The 18865-nt window shown below is 44.6% G+C and overlaps 1 protein-coding gene across 1 annotated transcript in view; it reads left to right on the top strand.

The window, feature by feature from the left end:
* Positions 1–18865, top strand: part of PRPF6 (pre-mRNA processing factor 6) — a 206468-nt gene that overhangs the window by 168543 nt on the left and 19060 nt on the right. Inside the window, exons 18-20 of the mRNA XM_078651660.1 lie at positions 1375–1466; positions 6461–6575; positions 9522–9648. Of these exons, the coding sequence (XP_078507786.1) occupies positions 1375–1466; positions 6461–6575; positions 9522–9648 (334 nt within the window). The remainder of the gene's footprint in view (positions 1–1374; positions 1467–6460; positions 6576–9521; positions 9649–18865) is intronic.

The following is an 18865-nucleotide window of genomic DNA, read 5'->3' as shown; positions in this document are numbered from 1 at the left end:
GGCAACCATGGCCTTTTTAGGAAACATCCCTCGCAGTGACTTTGGAAAAGCAGCAACATAGGTGAACCCACATACATTTACACAACAATATTGTGTAGATGTTCAAGCAAGACAATATGCTCTAGATGTACAGTCTTTCAAACATTATTTAAAACAAGTGCGCCATCTCTTGTCTAAAGCCACAGCGAGTGGGGTACTGCTTTACAATCGATGCATAGCATCTGCAGCCAACACATGCTACGAATGGAGTATGTTACTTACCCTGTAAGCATCTATTTGTAGCAGCTTCACATGCACCCTCCCACCTCCACAGCAGGTGTTAGATGATGAGAAGAATACACACAAATACAGCATGTTTAACAGCACAGACAAACTTAGCAGCCTGTATCCTCAATCCAAATATGGCAAGGGGAAAAAACCTTATCTAACAAAGGGGCCACTGAACATGTGCAATACCTCAAGGGGGAGGAGAAACGGCGGCGATCATAAAACTTCCTCGAGAAAAAACAACTTGCATAGTCCGGGCCCAACATGCGAATCTGCAGCACTACACACTACGAATAGATTCTTACAGGGTAAGTAACATACTCCTTCTCCTGCATTGGTATCTTTCCATGATTCACTTACGGCCCTCTCGCTTACATGAAGCTCGCCCTCTAATCTTTATCCATTTACTCTTAAGCTATGAAGTCTCAGATTTGTTGGCCTAGTGGAGTGCAGAGCTTATTCACCTAACCGGCTGAACTTTGAACAGTTTAGTTTAAAGTAACTGTACTGCTAAATAAACACTTACTGCTTCTCGGTGTAAAATGATGCAAGCATTTGGATCTTTGAAGGATATCCGCGTTGGAGAAAGGAAGCTGAAGGTAAGTAACCAATTTCTTTTCCTCTGTTTAGAAGCAGGGGTCAGTGAGAGCATGTCTTCTGGAAAGTCTTTGTTGTGTGCAGTACTTAGGTTATAGACATGCACTCCTGTTCCTTGTGCAGAATATTCTCTTGGCGTGCTACATTGGCTATATTGGTGTGGTGTGGCACGCCAGTGGTGATGGTATAAGTGAATGCTCTCAGCCCCCACATTATCCATATAGGTGTATTGATTTGCTTGGGTGATGAAGGAATAACCTGCTGAAGGTATACTACTATCCCCAGCTCCACAACATGGTACATTTCTTCATTTGTGGTGGTTTAATTTGTTTGGAAGAACAGAAGAAAACTGCTGATTCACCCTCTCAAAAGTAGAAGCAATTATTTGAAAGATGTAGGTGAAAAATGTTGCTGAAAGTGTGACGACATGCCAATTTCAGTTATTGATAAGATAACGGGTATTGGAGCTTTGCTGAAAGAGTGGTACTGACTTCTTCCTTGTGTTCACAGGCTGGAGTCAGTGCGACTGGAGTATAGGGCTGGCTTGAAGAACATTGCTAATACGCTGATGGCCAAAGCCCTTCAGGAGTGTCCTAATGCAGGTCAGTAACTGCTTGTACACTTGCTTACACCTAGCTTAGAAATTCATAGTTGGAAAATAAGCACATAAGTTTTACGCATTTACGTTGTGGATGATATATGTTTTTCTTGTCTTCATTCACTCCAACCTGAATCATGTTTTTCTAGTCTTTTTTTCTCCTTTCTCCTGTAGGAGCCTCTCTCTGTTTCCTCCTCTTCTATTGGTTCACTGTTTATCCTCTTTTCTCATTTGCTTCTTCACATTTGCCCCTACTGCATTTGTTAAGGAACACTGATACATTGGGAATGCAATATACACCTTTTAATTGTCTTTTGCACCCTTAGCAAACTTAAGAGAAACGATCAGCTCATTGAACATGTGATCACAGCTAAGAACATGTCAATATAATGTGACAAACTGCTTAGTTATGCTTGAAGTATTTTGTAGGCTGCATTTGTCAGTGGCCTGCAGGTATTTCACACCAGTCTTATGGAACTGTTCTGGATCTTCAGGTGCCATTCAAGTGTTGGACAAGCATGCTTTGCTCCAAACAAGTGAAATGGCAACCTCAGTCTTCTACCTTTTTCGTTTATCATCTTCCTCATGTGGGACATCTTCCCAGTGTGTGGAAGGTGCCAAAGTTAACTTAGTAGTGATAAATTTGGGAAGATGTGTGTATGTGTTGTACTGCCGTTTCTCCAAATCCCTCCCTCCGTCCCCCTTGCATAAGTGGTCTTGCCCTAAGTTGGCATGCAGTCAAATTGCTTAATCTTTGCAGTATTTAAATCCAAATCTCAAAGTACTCCAATCAATGCCCTCAATGACATTTGTCTTTCTTCAACCAAAAAAAAAATGCGAACTCGCACTACTGAACCAAATTCACTCAATCCCAACAGCTGTTGTGACAGATGTCTAGATCATTTTCAGATTCACTGTCTCAGTCGCTTCTTCCATCACCACTTCTCCTGACATCGTTGTGAAGGACACATCTGTAACATCCCTGCCCCCAATACACTTATAGTCCCATCTCCGAAAACAAAATAACTGCATTTCAACCGATCACGAGGGAATTCACAGTGACCTTGCTCCTCTCCTCTCCTCTCCTCCACTCCATATTCTTTAACAATTTCAATATGAAAGTACCATGCCTTTGGCTTCCTCTACTCTATTTACAACTTCACCTGTACTATCCAGGACTGAGTCTTTTATAGATTCATATGCTAAAATCATTCCATGTCATTAAGGTGGGAGACCCATGGTTATCATCACACCATCAATACAGAGCACAACATACCTGAAATGCCTTTTAACTGGGCTTTTACTAGGAAACTCACATAATTGTAAAGATGCTCTCTTCAGCCAATGAGGAGAGAATGTCGTTAGCCTCGCCTAATCCATAGGACCTCTCTGTTCAGATTTCTACCATGTCGTATGGAAATGAAGTCTCAGAGCTTTATTCTCTCTTTAGACAGATTAGTCTAAATTTCCCTTAAAAAATCTGGAATTTAGCCTTGGGTTGGGTGTATTAAGGTCTTCACCACTTCCTTTGGATTAGGCTTTTTAAGTAATTCTGGCATGGTAAAACCTTCCAAATGGAGCCTCTTCAAGACGTGTGACAAGATGACTGTCTTTATTAATATTCAGCTCTGGAAATGCCTTCATCTGGATCACAAGCCAAAGATCTGTATAATGTGGAGGATCTTTTCAGCCAAAACTGTGAGGGAAGACTTATGAAGTTGCACCAAAATCTAAGACTGCTAAACCCCTCGTTTAGTTATTAATCTGTGTCAAGCACCTCATTTACTCAGGAATAGAAAGCACATAAGTAACCCTTGGAGACCTCACACTCCAAAGAAAAAGGCACTTTCAACTCTGCTCATATAAGCCTCGGAGGAAAATATCCAAAAGAATAAGAAAAATAATCTTTGAGACGTGTTTCCTCTTTCTCTGAGGGTAGAAAAAAAATCTTTGCCTTCTATGCCACAACCTGTATCTCTTCAGGTAATGAAAGTAACGTTGGTCCCATCATCAATAGCACTACACTTGACTCTTTCATCACTGATAAAGAAGCATAGGTACTTCTCACCATCATCAGTCTCTGTAAATGACAACATGAGAGACTTACAGCCCATTATCAAAAATAGTTCTGACTGTGATGGAAATTTCAATGGTACTCCCATTGATGGAAGTCTTACCGATCACCATGTTGACAAGGGATCCCAAACCAAGATAAGTTCAGCAATTGTCTGCAGTTTTGCTAGAGCACACTTTTAGGAAAACTCCATGTAAGTCACCTGACAATCTCTTGGAAACAGTAGCAGAGGAAGAATTTGAACTTTGTTATAGCATATAGTCTGGACAAAATAACTATAAACTATGAGGAAACGTAAGAGGGGTGTGTCCAGTCAGTGCACTATAATCGAAAGAGCCAACAACCGGTGCATCAACTGAGCACCCTGGGTTTCGAGAGGAAGACTGGGCAGAAGATTGTGCTTGATTTGATTGCCATTACGATCCTTACGAGGCAGAATGTGGGAAATATTATGAACAAGTTATGATGCAAGGTCTGGTTTACCTTGTTAAGAACCTCTGTTACATGATGCTGAAGTATTACAATTGTTTACCTACAGAACCACCCTCTCAGCCTACGCACCAACCATACCAAGAAACTCATGGGCTTAGGCCAGAGATAAAGTTCTACCTGCGCCTTTAAAGCTACTTCCCCAGAATCCACCCCATCTGATCTACTTCCCACCAAAATGGCTTCAGACCACAGCACTCCAAAGAAGCAGGTTTCTAATCATGGCCACAGAGGAAATACACAGACAGCTGGATGGGGGAGGAAGAGCCATTTTCATCATACTTGACCTATCAGCCGTGTTTGATACTGTTAACCACCTGATATTAACGCAGCAGCAGAGGGCAATAGGAATCAAAAGAGGCGGCCCTAACTCTTCTTACCTCGTTCCTTTCTGCGAGGGAACAGAGAGTGTGTTGGGACAATTTTAAATCTGAGTGGTTCTCCCTCCCCTGCAGAGTTCCCCAAGGTTCAGCACAGTCGCCAACCTTATTTAACTTCTATGTTACACCTCTGGCCAAGCTGACTAGGGCTCACTCTTTCTCGCTGGTATCGTATACTGACGATACTCAGATTGTCATCTCTATTTCTTCAAGTGTGGAAACCACAGCTGTGAGATTTTACAGCTGTCTGAAGCACATTATGGAGTGGATGCATCAGAATTATCTCAAATTAAATACAGGCAAATCGGAGGTCATGGAGTTTAAAGGAGTGGACCACTGCTATGGAATCAATCCTGGTGTCTGGCAGAAGCTGGTTACCTCCCAATCCCCACGGTAAAACTCAGGAACTTAGATTTCCAGTTTGATGACCAGCTAAACTTCGCAGGACAGATCAACCAGTTGACATCTTGCTTTTTCCTACAAAAAATCTTGCATATAATTTTGCCTTTTATTCCCCTAGTCCTCGTAAAATCTGTTGTAGTTGCACTAGTTCTCTCATGAATTGACTAGTGTAATGCACTTTTCTTGGGCAACGCCACTGTCAAAATTTAAATCCCTCTAAAATGCTGCAGCACAAATGCTGCTCAATATTCCTAAATCCCACCATATTGCCACCAGCGTTAAGGAGCTGCACTGGCTTCCGGTCAAGCAGTGCATTGAATTCAAGGCGCTATGCCTCGTGCATCAAGCTTTATATGGTTGCGGTCATTAGACCTACAGACACTTTTTAATTGGCACACCCCATGGCGTAGTCTTAGATCTGCCAATAAAGGTCTAGTCCATGTCCCCAGAATACAAATTGCTAGATGGGGAGGTAGGAAACTTTCCAATCGAGCATCTAAGCTCTGGAATGCATCACCGGTCATCATTAGGATCCAACCTTCTAGACTCCTGTTTATGAAAATGCTTAAGACCTGGCTATTCCCCCCCCCCCCCCCCCCCCAGGAATGAAGCCTTCACCTGATTTTTCACACATTTTCTTGCCACTCCCAGCGCCAAGATGCCTGGGCATACGTGCGCTTTATAAGCTATTTACTTACTTACTTACTTACCATGACCTATGCTAGTAGACACATCAGATAATGACCAATACTCTGATATTGTGGAAGAAAAACTTTCAGATTCTTCTTTACTATGAAATGAAGAGTGGGATGGCAACATCATCCCGACAGTGGATCTTGGCCAAACCTCCTCCAATAGCCTCTTCACATGGTGACTTCACCAGGTTTCATGTCCTTGTTGCGAATGCATCTAAAAGATTTGACTTTCAGTGACAAGGAGGGAGACATCCATCTTTCAGTATGACTATATGAAAGCTAGCCAGGTAATCGGTCAAGACAATACCGATGTTAGACCATCGCTGGAAAGAGAGATTGAAGTTCATGGGGGGACAGTGATAACAAGACTAGAGAAAAAAATATAAAGCGCCTGGCCACACAACAGCCAACCTTTTGGCCACCCCAGGGCAGATTTCATAGTAATGCTTGAGGAAGCTGGCTCTTTATACTTATTATCAAAATGATATATATTGTGTGAAGAGTCCTGGGGTTCCTGTTATAAGTAGACAGCGGCTTGCTTTGGCAATACCATGGTGCTCTGCTAGGGGGTATTGTGGTTGAGCAGCCTTAGGCTTATCACAGAGGAGTGCAAGACATTTGAAAATACATACAATAGTCAATAAGTGAGACACATGACCTAAGGACTTATAAGGGGGCCTGAAGGGCCAATTCTGGAATAGTTTATAGGGAAGAAGCACTGGCACAGAAAACCTGATTGGCAGGGACCCTGTGCACTACAATCAAAACCACATTAATGTCCAGGCAAAATGTGGGTGGCTAACCATGTCATAGAGGGACTTTCTCACAGCAAACTTTGACCTTTTGTGCAGAGCAGCATGCAGCGCGTGGGGCTCTGCCGCTGTCCGCAGCTGTGCCTCCAGGGTGGGTTACTCTTATAAGTGGTGTGTTAAAACCGGTTTCATTCTATTCCACACAGGGATCTTGTGGTCTGAAGCTGTTTTTCTGGAGGCACGGCCACAGAGAAAAACAAAGAGCGTAGATGCTTTGAAGAAATGCGAGCATGATCCCCATGTTTTGCTGGCTGTTGCCAAGTAAGTATACTTTTTTGTGTTCATAATGTTTTTTTATTGCATGTTTCATAAATATTAGTAGTAGTACTAGTTGTCATCAAACAAAGTGTATAGTAAACTTTGAATATTTCAAAATTATTTGAAATACAAAAAAATTAACGAAGTACAAATGACAACTTGCGACATATGAAAATTACTTGAGGGGTAATGTTATCTGTCCAGGTCTCTCGTGAGACTTTGTCTGGATCCCACACTTGGGATGGCCTAAAATCTGTGTTTCACCTCTCTGAATCCAGCAGGCCGATGATGATTGGCTATTACAGAGGTCTCCCTGGTCAGCAGGCCAGAGCTACATAATTCTTTGCAACACAGCAAACGCCTCTTCCCAATAATAAACAAACACTCTCAGAGGTTCAGAATACACGGGTCAGGTTTCATGTGAGCATGACAGGTCGTGGGGGCCAGTTTCAAAGCTCCCTACCCCCTTGCTCAAGCACCAGTTTTATTTATATTCATGTGATGGGCAGTTTGTTAGCACTTTCATCTTCCTGCTGCTTCAGGTTTTTAATTGATTCGTCTTTTCCCCATGTATGGCATAAGTGGAGCAGAAGTATCAAAACTGTTAGCAAATGCCTTAAATCTGCAAACACTGCAGTAAAATATTACAGTTGTGTCCAAAGGCAGATGTGCTTCAACAGCATAAGTTCTTATCTGATTGAGCGCTCCTGGTTAAGGAAGGATAGAGCTTGTAAACACTGGGTTCTGATGAGTTAAAGCTCACACTTTATGTGGTGAAATGTGAATAGAAGCACAAAATAGAGCAAGCCAGGTACATGGAAGGGATGCTAGCCAGTTTTTCTTGTCGAAATTGTATGGCCTTTGCAGATGCTTGAGTCCAATTTTAAACATATAGCCACGAATGTAAAGATAGATGAGAGGAAGAAAGAAAAAAAGGCTTGCATATTAACCCCTTCGCAGCTAGGCCTCCCCCCCCTCTTCCTTTGCTAAGCCTTTTTTTTTTTTTTAGCAATTTGGGGTAGCCAAGTGTCCAAGCAGTATGGTCTGCAGCCTTCGCGTTCATGGCACCATCAAATGAGATTTCGTTACTAGATCTTGCTTGGTAAAGGAAGTAAATAAAATCATGGCTAAAAGGATTCCAGCCCTGTCAATATATGATCCAGTCTTGACTTTCCCAGACTTTATACCTGGTGCAGTGGTAAGGATGAGGTCTTTTCATTGTTAGTTGCACTATAACCTCCAACCAATTGGTGCTAAATTTGTTATGGTACAGTTACGGAATAGAATTAATAACCAAATCCATAAACACTGCTAAACCTTCATGAAGGCCACCAGGCCACAACCCTCGCTTTCTGGAGGTGTAACAGGCAATACAACTAGGTTTGGGTTATAGGAAGTGTGGTGTAATGTATAACTACCATCTGAATAACAACAAATGTGATTTGAGGAGTATAAAATGTGATATTGATGTATTGGAACATTCTTTCTTTGATTGACTGGGAAATGCACTTTTAACTTGTTTTGTGCACCATATACGTCAAATTTTATTTCGATTGAAAAAGTAACTCAAGCTTTACTTATGCCTGTGAATTGGTAAAGCAAATCAAAATGAAATAATCTTTTGGACCCATCATGAACCATAAATGAAGGATGCGGTCTACTGAGCATTGTTAATGCAGTTTTTCTAGCAGTCTCTGATTTACAGCTTGTGAATATTTCCCTAGTCATGGATGAAAGATCCTTATTAATGCGTCCTTATTTGAGCCACTATGTGGTCTCATTCTGAGACGTGCACCATTTGTCAGTGGCTCCAAGTGCCTTCATTTCTTTACACACAGCTAGAAATCTTAGCCATACAACGCCTTAATATTCTTCCACTGAGACACAGCAGTGATGTTTGCCAAGTTTTTGTGTTCCATTGATTTCACTAAGGTTATGTTTATTTTAAATCTAAACCATATACAATCACGCAATTGGACAGTTCATAAGTGGTGACTTGTGGTGTACTTCTAGCCACTGAGTGAAAGAGTTGTATGAAATAATTGAGTGAAAGAATTGTATGAAATAATTCAATGGTTGCAAAAATTATTCCATTGGCCATTTGGTGGAAGGTGTTAGTGGATTGGAGGGATGAACTTTGGTTACTGGTGGTAGGAGTAAAGGGAAAATTTACAGCAATCCGCACCACAGTTTGGCATTACTGTGAATTCGATTCTTAAGTAATAAATCTGTAAAAGATTCATTGAAGACAAGGAAAAGTTGGCCTACAAGTACCAGTATTTGCCAAATAAGTAATCCCACCCAGATTCTGAACATTAGTTCCTTGCTTCTACCTGGGACCGTTGTGTCCTCGGAGAGGTTTGCCACCATGTTTGACACTAAAAGAAATTTAAAAAAAGAAGTAAATATGTCTACTTAAGACAGATCTCTAACGGCCAACTCACTGTTGAAATGTCATAAGGGTCAAGGCCCTCTCTTTAATACTGCTGATCTGAGCTTTGTGGTTTTCATTTTAACTCGCATTTTAAATAAAAGTGTGAACAAGTAAAAGGTTGAAAAAAAATTACGTTTGAAAAATATCAAGGAGACGACAAGGAATGGTTGTAAGCTAGACTCTAGCGGAGGGTCCTTAGCTGGAGAGCTATTGTCGTTTTCAAATTACTTTTCCTTTCTTGTTCATGTCACTGGGCAGGTGGTTTTTGTTTGAGTCCGAGTAAAAGTGCTTTGGAATGTCATCTCAAAATTAAACCATTTTAGGTAATTTTAGTGATCCCAAATAGATGCAGTTTAGAATTTACTTAGAGTAGCCACCGTATGGTCCTTTTACAGGGGAGCAGTTTTTTCCTGTTGAGCCAAGTAGTCCTTGAACAAAGAGCAACAAAACACCAATTATAGAGACTACTGTTGTATTGTATCCAAGCTTAATTAACTTTTTGTCACCCTCCACAGACTTTTCTGGAGTGAACGCAAGATCACAAAGGCTCGGGAATGGTTTCATCGCACAGTGAAGATCGATTCAGACCTAGGTGATGCCTGGGCATTCTTCTACAAGTTCGAGCTGCAGCACGGCACAGAGGTGAGATGCGGTTGATGTAGGCAACTCAGGAGCAGCTGCCACTATGTGGAGAGCACTCTCCTCTCAGGTGGAGGAGTGTGGCTCAATGGTTAGAGCGGCAGACCCTGATGCAGAGTTCTGGCCCGGGACCAGGGTTTGGATCCTGCCTCGGCGGGTCTTGGGCTCAATTTCCTCGGACCTGACAGTTCTCGCCTCGGTGCTTATTCTGATGATGGGCCCCACGCTGCAACTCTGGGCAATAGCTTGCTTAACCTCCACACCGGCCCCAACAGTGCTAGGATGCCTGGCTTCACCCTGGGGGTTCCCAGGAGTGGACACTTCACAGGGAAAGCCAGGAAGGGTTCCACAGCGGTATGAGTAATAGCGCCAGGAAACCGATTGGTGGCAGTGCGCTCTACAAATACCTTGACATTTACATTGTTCTCTAGAGCCAAGCACTGTTTCCAGTCTGATTCTCTCTGTGCTGGATAATTAGAGGCATGTGATCAGAATCTAAATTTAAAGCAATAAGATACCCAAGCAGAGCCCATTTGGATCTCGTCGTTCAAAGTAGGTGTAGACCTTCTGTAACAAATTAATCAATAGGTGGTTTGTATTTCTTTCCTATCTCCAAATTCTCACATTTTTCCAAAACTCTTAAATCAGTAGTGATTCAATTTCATTACTGAAACCAACTGGAAATATGACAGTGCCATTGTCATGGCAAAGCCTAGAACTTCAAAGAAACGGCCTTGCAGTGAATTTTGTAGTTTTAGAAAAACTTCTTAATATCATTTTCTTTGTCCTCGTGAGGAGTTAGCAGGCATTTTGGAACAGAACCCTAATCAGCGATGGAGTTAGTGGTAGGACAGAAGGAAGGCCTTGTTCATTTACGTTTGAACCCTTTGTTTCCAGTCCATAAAGTACAGCAGTGATATGAGCTTAGATTTTGCGTGTCAAAGGGAAGTGAAAAAAGTGAACTGCAGGGAAGGCTGTTTTACCTGCCTCCAATGTTGGAGGAGTTGGTTTGCTTATACAAGTCGATATGCTTGTTTATTTAGCTTAAAACAATGAGATATTGAAGGCACAAGCAATTTCTTAGTAAATAATGTTCAGAGATTGTTTACCTTTGTTACTTAAATCTGTGTAACTTATTGTATTGTAGAATAGATGTGGCACTTTCTACCACTAGCAAGGCTGCAAAGTGCTTCAGTTCTCACCGGGTTCTTTTCGCCTTTTGGGAATGTGGGTTTTAATTTGGCCTATATGAATGCATTGGGAGGGGTGTATGATTGTCGCAGATATGCTCCTGTTATCATGGTGCCGCAAACTGATAGCAGCGTTTTAAAAAAAGGTGTTAAAGGAAAGTGTGATAATAAAAGCATCACATATTTACCATGTTTTTAGGAGTTTTGTGCATCATACAGTTATGTGAATGAAAAGAGCTTTGGTTATAAACTTAGCTTCATTAAGGTCAATATCCTGCCCGCACGTGTCTACTTTTCTGAACATGGAATTAGTGTATTTCCCCCTAATTATTGTTTGTACAAAGGTATCTTTGTTGAATTGTGTGTATAGTCATTGTGTGAACCTGCTTGAAACATCTTGTCCTAAGGAGAGATTTTGGGGGTGAGCATTAAGTGTCGCACTTCCTGCAAGGAAATTGTACACTTCTGACCTTTAGAAAATGTACTAAAGGTAGCCATCCTGAATGCCTATAAACTGGTCTCAAATCCCAACTAAAGTACTTGCATTTATCCCAGAAAGGTGTGGGGCAGTTGTCTTTTGGTCTATATGAAATGTAATGCAGACTCTGCTAGCCTTGGCTGGCCCCTGCCACATTTAATTCTGTTCTTATAAACTGCTCATTTCCAACGGTACCTTGTTCTAGGATTGGGGGTTAAACCTGGAGGGAGAGAAGCAGCCCAGAGGCCTTCCCTTGTGACCCCATCCTCTAGTCTTCATCACAGGAGAGGTGTGCATAACCTGGGTTGTATTTGTAGGACAGTCTGTTTTAATAAGTTACCCCTAAAATCATCAGCCCATATCCTCAACCTTCAGCCTCAATCTAAAAGTAAACAGTTACCTTTCTGTGAGTGAACTTGCATTTCTTTTCGAGTTTCTGCTGAGTATGTGAGTTGCTGAGTCTAGGTGGTGTGTGCTAATAACGTTTTGGAGCCCTTTGTGGAACAGCTCTCCCTTAAAAGCAGCACTGAATGCCAACACGTCTGCTGAGCTACATGGGAATACTTATGGCTGCCGCTCGAGTTTGTGAAGTTCCAGACTTGACTTAAGGTTTCCAACTGAATAGAGTTGATCAATCCCAGAACGCGTTAAAAAGAAAAGAGATAACAAGGCACCAGAAAAGACCTACGTCTTTTCGCGGAGTTACTAAGAACTCCAGTGAATAACTCTTCTCTGATAGTCGTAAACATCAGTCCAAACATTAAAGAATACGTGCCTTTGAGTAAGACTGATCCCAGAACGCGCAGTAAAGAAAACGAAGAATAATAGAAGATAAATGCTGACTCGTCGAGTCATTAAGATTCGATTGTAATCGCTGAAGCAAACCTGTATGATACATTTGAATACGGTTGCTAGCACCTGATATCAGGGGTCAACTTCTGTATATTTGTATTGTCCTGAAGATGGTCTCTGAATTGAAAAGATAGAGACCGAAACGTCGACCCACGCTTTTTCTTCTATTGATTTTTGTATTCAATTTTAAAGAGGAAAAGTGTTACAAAATGTTACAGTGAAGGTGTTTTTGATTATATTTGGTTCTCCCTTCTTGTTACATTGTTTATATACATTTCTAGTACCCTCTTAAATATATAAAGTGAATATATATTTTATATACACCGGTTTCTGTGCTCTTTTGTTCAAATCAAATAATAATTACTGTAAATTTGTGAAGTGTTATGCTATTGTCTAGCTGGGGCCAAAATAACTTAGCCCTATGATTTATTTCTTACTAAAATATGTGAAATATTTTGACCCAAACAAAACCCCTTGAAGGCAACCTTTACCTTATCATCAATACAAGAACACCGCTCTTCCAGCAACATATGTCCCCTTTATCATCTGAGAAGCTGGATGACAGGCATATTGCAGCTCTGGTTGCACATCAAACCTCTGATTCCTCTGCAGGTCACTTCCTTTCTTGGCCATAGAAGACTTGAATCTGGAACAGCAAGTAGGTTAATGAGGTCCCACTTTTATACACAGAAATCAGACATGGGATGTGTACCCACTGTCTGCAGCTTCATAACCACTTTGAGGTGGCTCTTCTTTCAACTGATTTTTCCATTTGCTCTCTAGACAGCCTTTTGTAGCAGGATGCGTCTCACAGCAGAGTAGTCTCCAGTCTGGAGCACCCCGAATAGAGGCACAAAGATATGTGAGTTCTCATCATCAAGATATCTATATTCGGCTAAAGCCATAAAAGCATAACCTCCAAACAAGAAAATAGAAAGAATTAACATTTTAGCAAAGTCATAGACTCCATCAATAGGAAATAAAGTGCTCAGTTACAGATCACAGTTCAAATTCAGATCGTTTCCATAATAATCAAGAAAAGACTAGAAATTAACATTTCTGCAAAGGCATAGACTCCATCAATGTGTGCATAACCTAAAAAGTGTAACATAATAGTGCTGAATGGGACTTATAATCTATTCTATGTAGGCCTCCATGCTTCTTGCTGTTGACACTATTGGATGTTTAACTACTGATTTTGCAGCGTGAATCTTTCTGGATTCACTATGCTGTGCATTATTCCGCGGTCTTGTGGTTGGGTCCGGATTCGTAGTCTTTTCTTTGTTTTTTTGGGGGGTTTTTTCGTAGCCCAGGTGGGCGTCGGCGTCGCACCTCCTGGGTGCATTTCCGGTGACGTCGGCATGCTTCCTGCGGAAGCTCCCACTCTTGGGCGCCATCTTCCGATTCTTTTTTTCCGCGGTCGGGACTGGATCGTTCCCGTTTGGGCTCCAGACATTTTTGGAGAAAGAAGAAGGAAAATATGGAAATTGGAAAGAAAAATCATCTGAAGACTCCAGGAGACTTCATCGACCAAGAACCAGCAAAGGAGAAGGAGAATTCATCGAGATCTTCGACGAACGTCGACGAACACGCGTCCAGGAAGGCCCTGAGCGCTCGATGATGGACAACACGCCGTTCAAGTTCTGCCGTAACTGCCACCAAAAGTACGCGCAGAAAGACCAGCACCCGGTTTGCAACCTTTGCCTACCGGTAAATCACAGAAGCGAGGACTGCAACGCCTGCTCCCCGAAGACCCTTCGTGTGAGAGAGAGACAGAGGGTAGCGCACGCCACCCTGCAGGGGAAGGCCCCGACTCCATCACTCTACGAGCTGGGGATGTCCTCCGAGGAAGAATACAACGCTGCCGCCGAAGACGACAGCTAAACGGTCGTAGAGACCGATTACACCAAGACTTCTGATAAGGTAGGAGACTCTCCGGCCCCCAAGAACCCGAGAGACTCTGAGTCTCAAAAACGAGGGCAAGGCCCCGAAAGCGCCGGCGCCAAAACACCTGGCGCCCACGACTACTCACAGGCCCAGCGAACCCTCTGAGAAGGAGTCCCTGGCGCCGAGAGCTGTTGAACAGCAAAAGTCGTCGAAAATCGTCCCCGAGAAGGATTGATCGACGCCGAGGGAGAAGGACCCTAAAGCACCGACGCCGACCAGAGACCCGAAACACGGTTCGGTGTCGAAGCCTCCGGCACCGAAAAGCACGGCGCCGAGCCAACCGCCGAAAAGAGCGGCCGAACCATCCGACGCGGAACACGCAGCCGAGATGGAGAAAAAGAGAAGGCGCCTCGAGGCCGAAATGGAAAACATCTTGCAGCGGAAGAAAGAATTCGACGCAAAGATGAAAACCTTCACGATTCCACACAAGACCAAGCCACCAGTGGTGGAGGTGGTCGAGGAGGACGACGAGGTCACCGAGGAACAAGACCAAGACGTCGAGGTGTTCGACGACCAGGAAGATGACGAGTGTTCTTACTATAGTTACAACTATGGGGAGGAAGAGGACAGCAGGACGGACGCCGAGTCGGCCCCCTCTGACTTACAGGAGGTGGATTACCTAGATGTCGACACCGACAGCCCGGAGGAGGCGGTCGACACATATCCCTCGAGGCCCTCGCCGCCGGACGACATCGGGGCCTACAACTCGGTGATAAAGTCTGCCGCAGCAGCTTTCAAGCTCAACGAAGAGAAGCAGAAAGCAGACTTCCTTCTAGAGATATTGCTCCCCACACAAACAAGGAGCCAGTACCTACCAATGCTCGACAGCGTCTTGGCTCAGGGGAAGGAAGCATTCAGGGAACCCGCAACATGTAAGGCGGTAACTCCCAGAACGGAGAAGAAATACAAACATTCCTCAAAGGACCCACCCTACATTCAGGGCACGGTCTCCGCAGACTCCATTATCACGGCCACAGCAAGAAAGAGGGCTAACGTGCCCACTACTTCTGGACCACCACCGGATAAGGAGAGCAAGAGGATGGATCTGGTGGGCAGAAGGATCGAACGGAATGCCGCGACCCACTGGCGCATGGCAAATTCCAACGCCCTGATAAACAGGCACATGTACCAGATCATGGAGGAGCTGGGGCAGTTGGTGAAGGACCTGCCCCAGGATGCCAGGCAGAAGGCCGAAAAACTAGTTGAAGAAGGGAAGAACGCGGCAAATTCTCGCCTCAAGACGGCCCTGGATGGAGCAGACACCTCCAGCAGGCTCATGATGATGGGTGTCACTGAAAGAAGACACGCCTGGCTCAGGATTTCAGGTTTCAAACCCGAGGTGCAACACAGCATCCTGAACACACCGTTCAACGGCGATACGCTTTTCGGAACAACAGTTGTTGAGAAGCTGAGTCAACTAAAAAAGGATAACGAAACAGCAAGGTCCATGGGAGCATTGCAGTTCAGAGGCAACAAAAGGTGCACCCCGTCACGGAGGCCTGGCGGGAGAGGTGGAAACCAGCCAGGTACATCACACCAGGCTTTCCAACAAACGCACCAGGCAGACTCGCAGGCTCAGCAGGGTCAGCAGAAACAGTCCTGGCAGTACCAACAAAGAGGCCAGTCCTTTCGAGGGAGAGGAAATGGACGTGGACAGAATAGAAGTGGGGGACAGCAGCCCGCCTCTAAGTGACTTAAAGAAACTCCGTGTGCCCGCCCACAGAAAAGATCCCGGGGGCAGCACGTACAGAGGGGTCAAGACAAGCTAGACATCTACGACCACATAACACCAGTGGGAGGAAGATTAAGATTTTACCTCCGGGAATGGAGAGAAATCACATCAGACAAATGGATCCTCAACATCATCCAATTCGGATACTGCAAAGAGTTGGAGGGAAGACCAACAAGCAGAAAATCAAAAAGAAAACCACTAGCAAGCAAACAGCTAGAGCGTCTTCAGGAAGAAGCAAAAGAACTCCTGCAAAAGCAGGCCTTAGAACGGGTACCCTTCAAGGAAAGAAACAAAGGAATATACTCAACGTACTTCCTGGTGCCAAAGGTAGACGAGACAATGAGACCCATTCTGGACCTAAGGTTCCTGAACAAATTCATAAGAACGCAAAAATTCAAAATGACCTCCCTGCAAGAGGTGCCCCCGCAACTGCAGATCGGGGACTTTATGGTCACAATAGACCTCAATGACGCCTACCTGCACATCCCAATGAACAGAAAGCCCAAGCATATGCTCAGGTTCACCATCGGAGAAAGCCACTACCAGTTCACGACACTAGCCTTCGGGCTAAAATAGGCACCAAGGGTCTTCACAAAGTGCCTCGCAGCAGTCGCAGCGCACCTACGAAGGCAGGGAATACACGTATAGCCCTACCTGGACGACTGGCTGGTGAAAGCAAACTCATACCAGAAATGCAAGCGGCACGCACAAACAGTGACGACCACGCTCATAAACCTGGGGTTCTCCATCCATTGGAAGAAATCATCAATGGAGCCGGAACAAGTGAAGATCTCCCTGGGGGCACAGATCAACACCTTACAGGGCAAGGTGTTCCCCAGCGACAAGAGGGCGAGGGCGCTGGTGAAGGAAACTCGCCTCTAACGGAAGGGACAAGCTCGGACAGTGAGGACTGCGAGCAAGATCATGGGGATGATGGCATCATGCATCCACCTGGTACCAAATGTACGTCTCCACATGAGACCCATTCAAGAATGGCTGCAGGAACAATGGTCACAAGCTACAGGCAGTTGGGAGGATCTAGTGGTTGTAACGCACACAGTGCAGAAGGAAATGACATGGTGGACCATGGAGAACATAACAAGGGGAAAGCCTCTAACGCCCCCAACGCCAACAGTGACCATCACCACAGACGCATCCCTGAAGGGATGGGGCGCTCACATGGAGGAGCTCAAGGTGAGGGGACTGTGGACGCCAGCAGATGCGACAAAGCACATCAACTACCTAGAATTGAAGACAATCTTCCTTGCACTGAAAGCTTTCCAAACAAGACTGTACAAGCACAAGGTGTTGCTACAAACAGACAACACCACCGCGATGTTCTACATCAACAAGCAGGGTGGCACACAGTCAGCCCCGCTTTCAACGCTGGCGCAGGAGATTTGGAGATGGGCCTTCCCTCTCAAGATAGACCTGCTAGCCATACACCTACCAGGGAAGGACAACATACAGGCAGACTGGCTCAGCAGACAGACATCGGCATCCCACGAGTGGGAGCTCAATGCTCAAGAGACAAGGTGGCTGTTCGACAGATGGGGAACGCCATCAGTGGACCTGTTTGCCACACGCCGGAACGCAAAATGCCAAAACTTTGCATCCAGACAGCCCGAGGAGGGGTCCCTGGGGAATGCCCTATGGATAGATTGGTCAAGGACATTTGCTTACGCTTTTTCCCCGATACCACTGATGCACAGAGTGCTGAGCAAGTGCAGAGCGAGCAACATGACCCTGATACTGGTCGCGCCACAGTGGGCCAGACAGACATGGTACTCGCAGATCATGGAGATGACACAGTGTGCACCCCAGAGATTCGGCAAGAGGAAAGACCTACTCTCCATGCAGAACGGAGAGGTACTACACCCAGAGCCAGAGAGCCAAAGCCTAGTAGTGTGGCTCCTGAGGACATAGAGTTCGCACATTTGAGATTACCAGAAAGCACCCTGAGGGTCCTTCGGGAGGCACGAAGGCCCAGCACTCGGAAGTGCAATGTTGCGAAATGGAAAAGATTCACAATGTGGTGCAGAAAAGAAGGACTTCACAATAAAATGAAGAAGGACTCCACAGTGCTAAAGTACCTGACGCACTTGCTGGAGAAGAACCTTAGCTCATCCTCGTTAAGAGTTCACTTGGCAGCGATAGTCGCCTACACAAGGGGAGAAACGTGCAGGAGTTTCTTCACATCACAGGTGGTGAAAAGATTCCTGGAAGGAGCGAAAAGGATAGCACCACCCAAGCGGGTGCCGCCACCTGCATGGAACTTGAACATAGTCCTAACGGAACTCATGAAAGAGCCCTTTGAACCACTTCACAAGGCCTCCCTAAAGATGCTAACTATGAAAACAGCTTTCCTGGTTGCAATAGCGTCCTTACGCAGAGTAAGCGAACTTCAGGCACTAACGCTACAAGAACCCTACATACAAATTCATAATGATAGGGTTGTGATGAGAACTGACCCACACTTCATGCCGAAGGTGGTGTCCAAATTCCACATGAACCAGTCTATACAGATACCGAGTTTTTTCCAAAAACCAACCACTAGCGCAGAGCGAGCTCTGCACACCCTGGACGCCAGAAGGGCAGTCATGCACTACATTGAGAGAACAAAGGGACACAGGAAAACAAAAACAGGAAAACAAAACAGTTCTTTGTGTCATTCGCCAACAGTTTCATGGGCAAGGCAGTAACCAAAGAGACTATTGCACGATGGATCGCACAAACAATTCAACTCTGCCACAAACGTGCAGGACAAGAGCTAGCAGAGGGGATACGTGCCCACTCCACTAGGAAAAAGGGTGCTATAATAGCCTTCCTGGCTAACACACCCATACAAGACATATGCCTGGCGGCATCATGGGCTTCGGTGCACACGTTCACGAAGCACTACTGTGTGGATATACAGATGAACAAGGAAGCACAAGTCAGACAAAAGGTGCTCCAGCACATATTCAATAACCAACGCTCATCTTCCACCCAGCCGCCACAGAAATGAGAAACCGCTACAAA

This window comes from Lissotriton helveticus, chromosome 7 (genome assembly GCF_964261635.1).
Source record: "Lissotriton helveticus chromosome 7, aLisHel1.1, whole genome shotgun sequence".
Classification (NCBI taxonomy): domain Eukaryota; kingdom Metazoa; phylum Chordata; class Amphibia; order Caudata; family Salamandridae; genus Lissotriton; species Lissotriton helveticus.
This window is presented reverse-complemented; position numbering and strand designations above follow the sequence as displayed.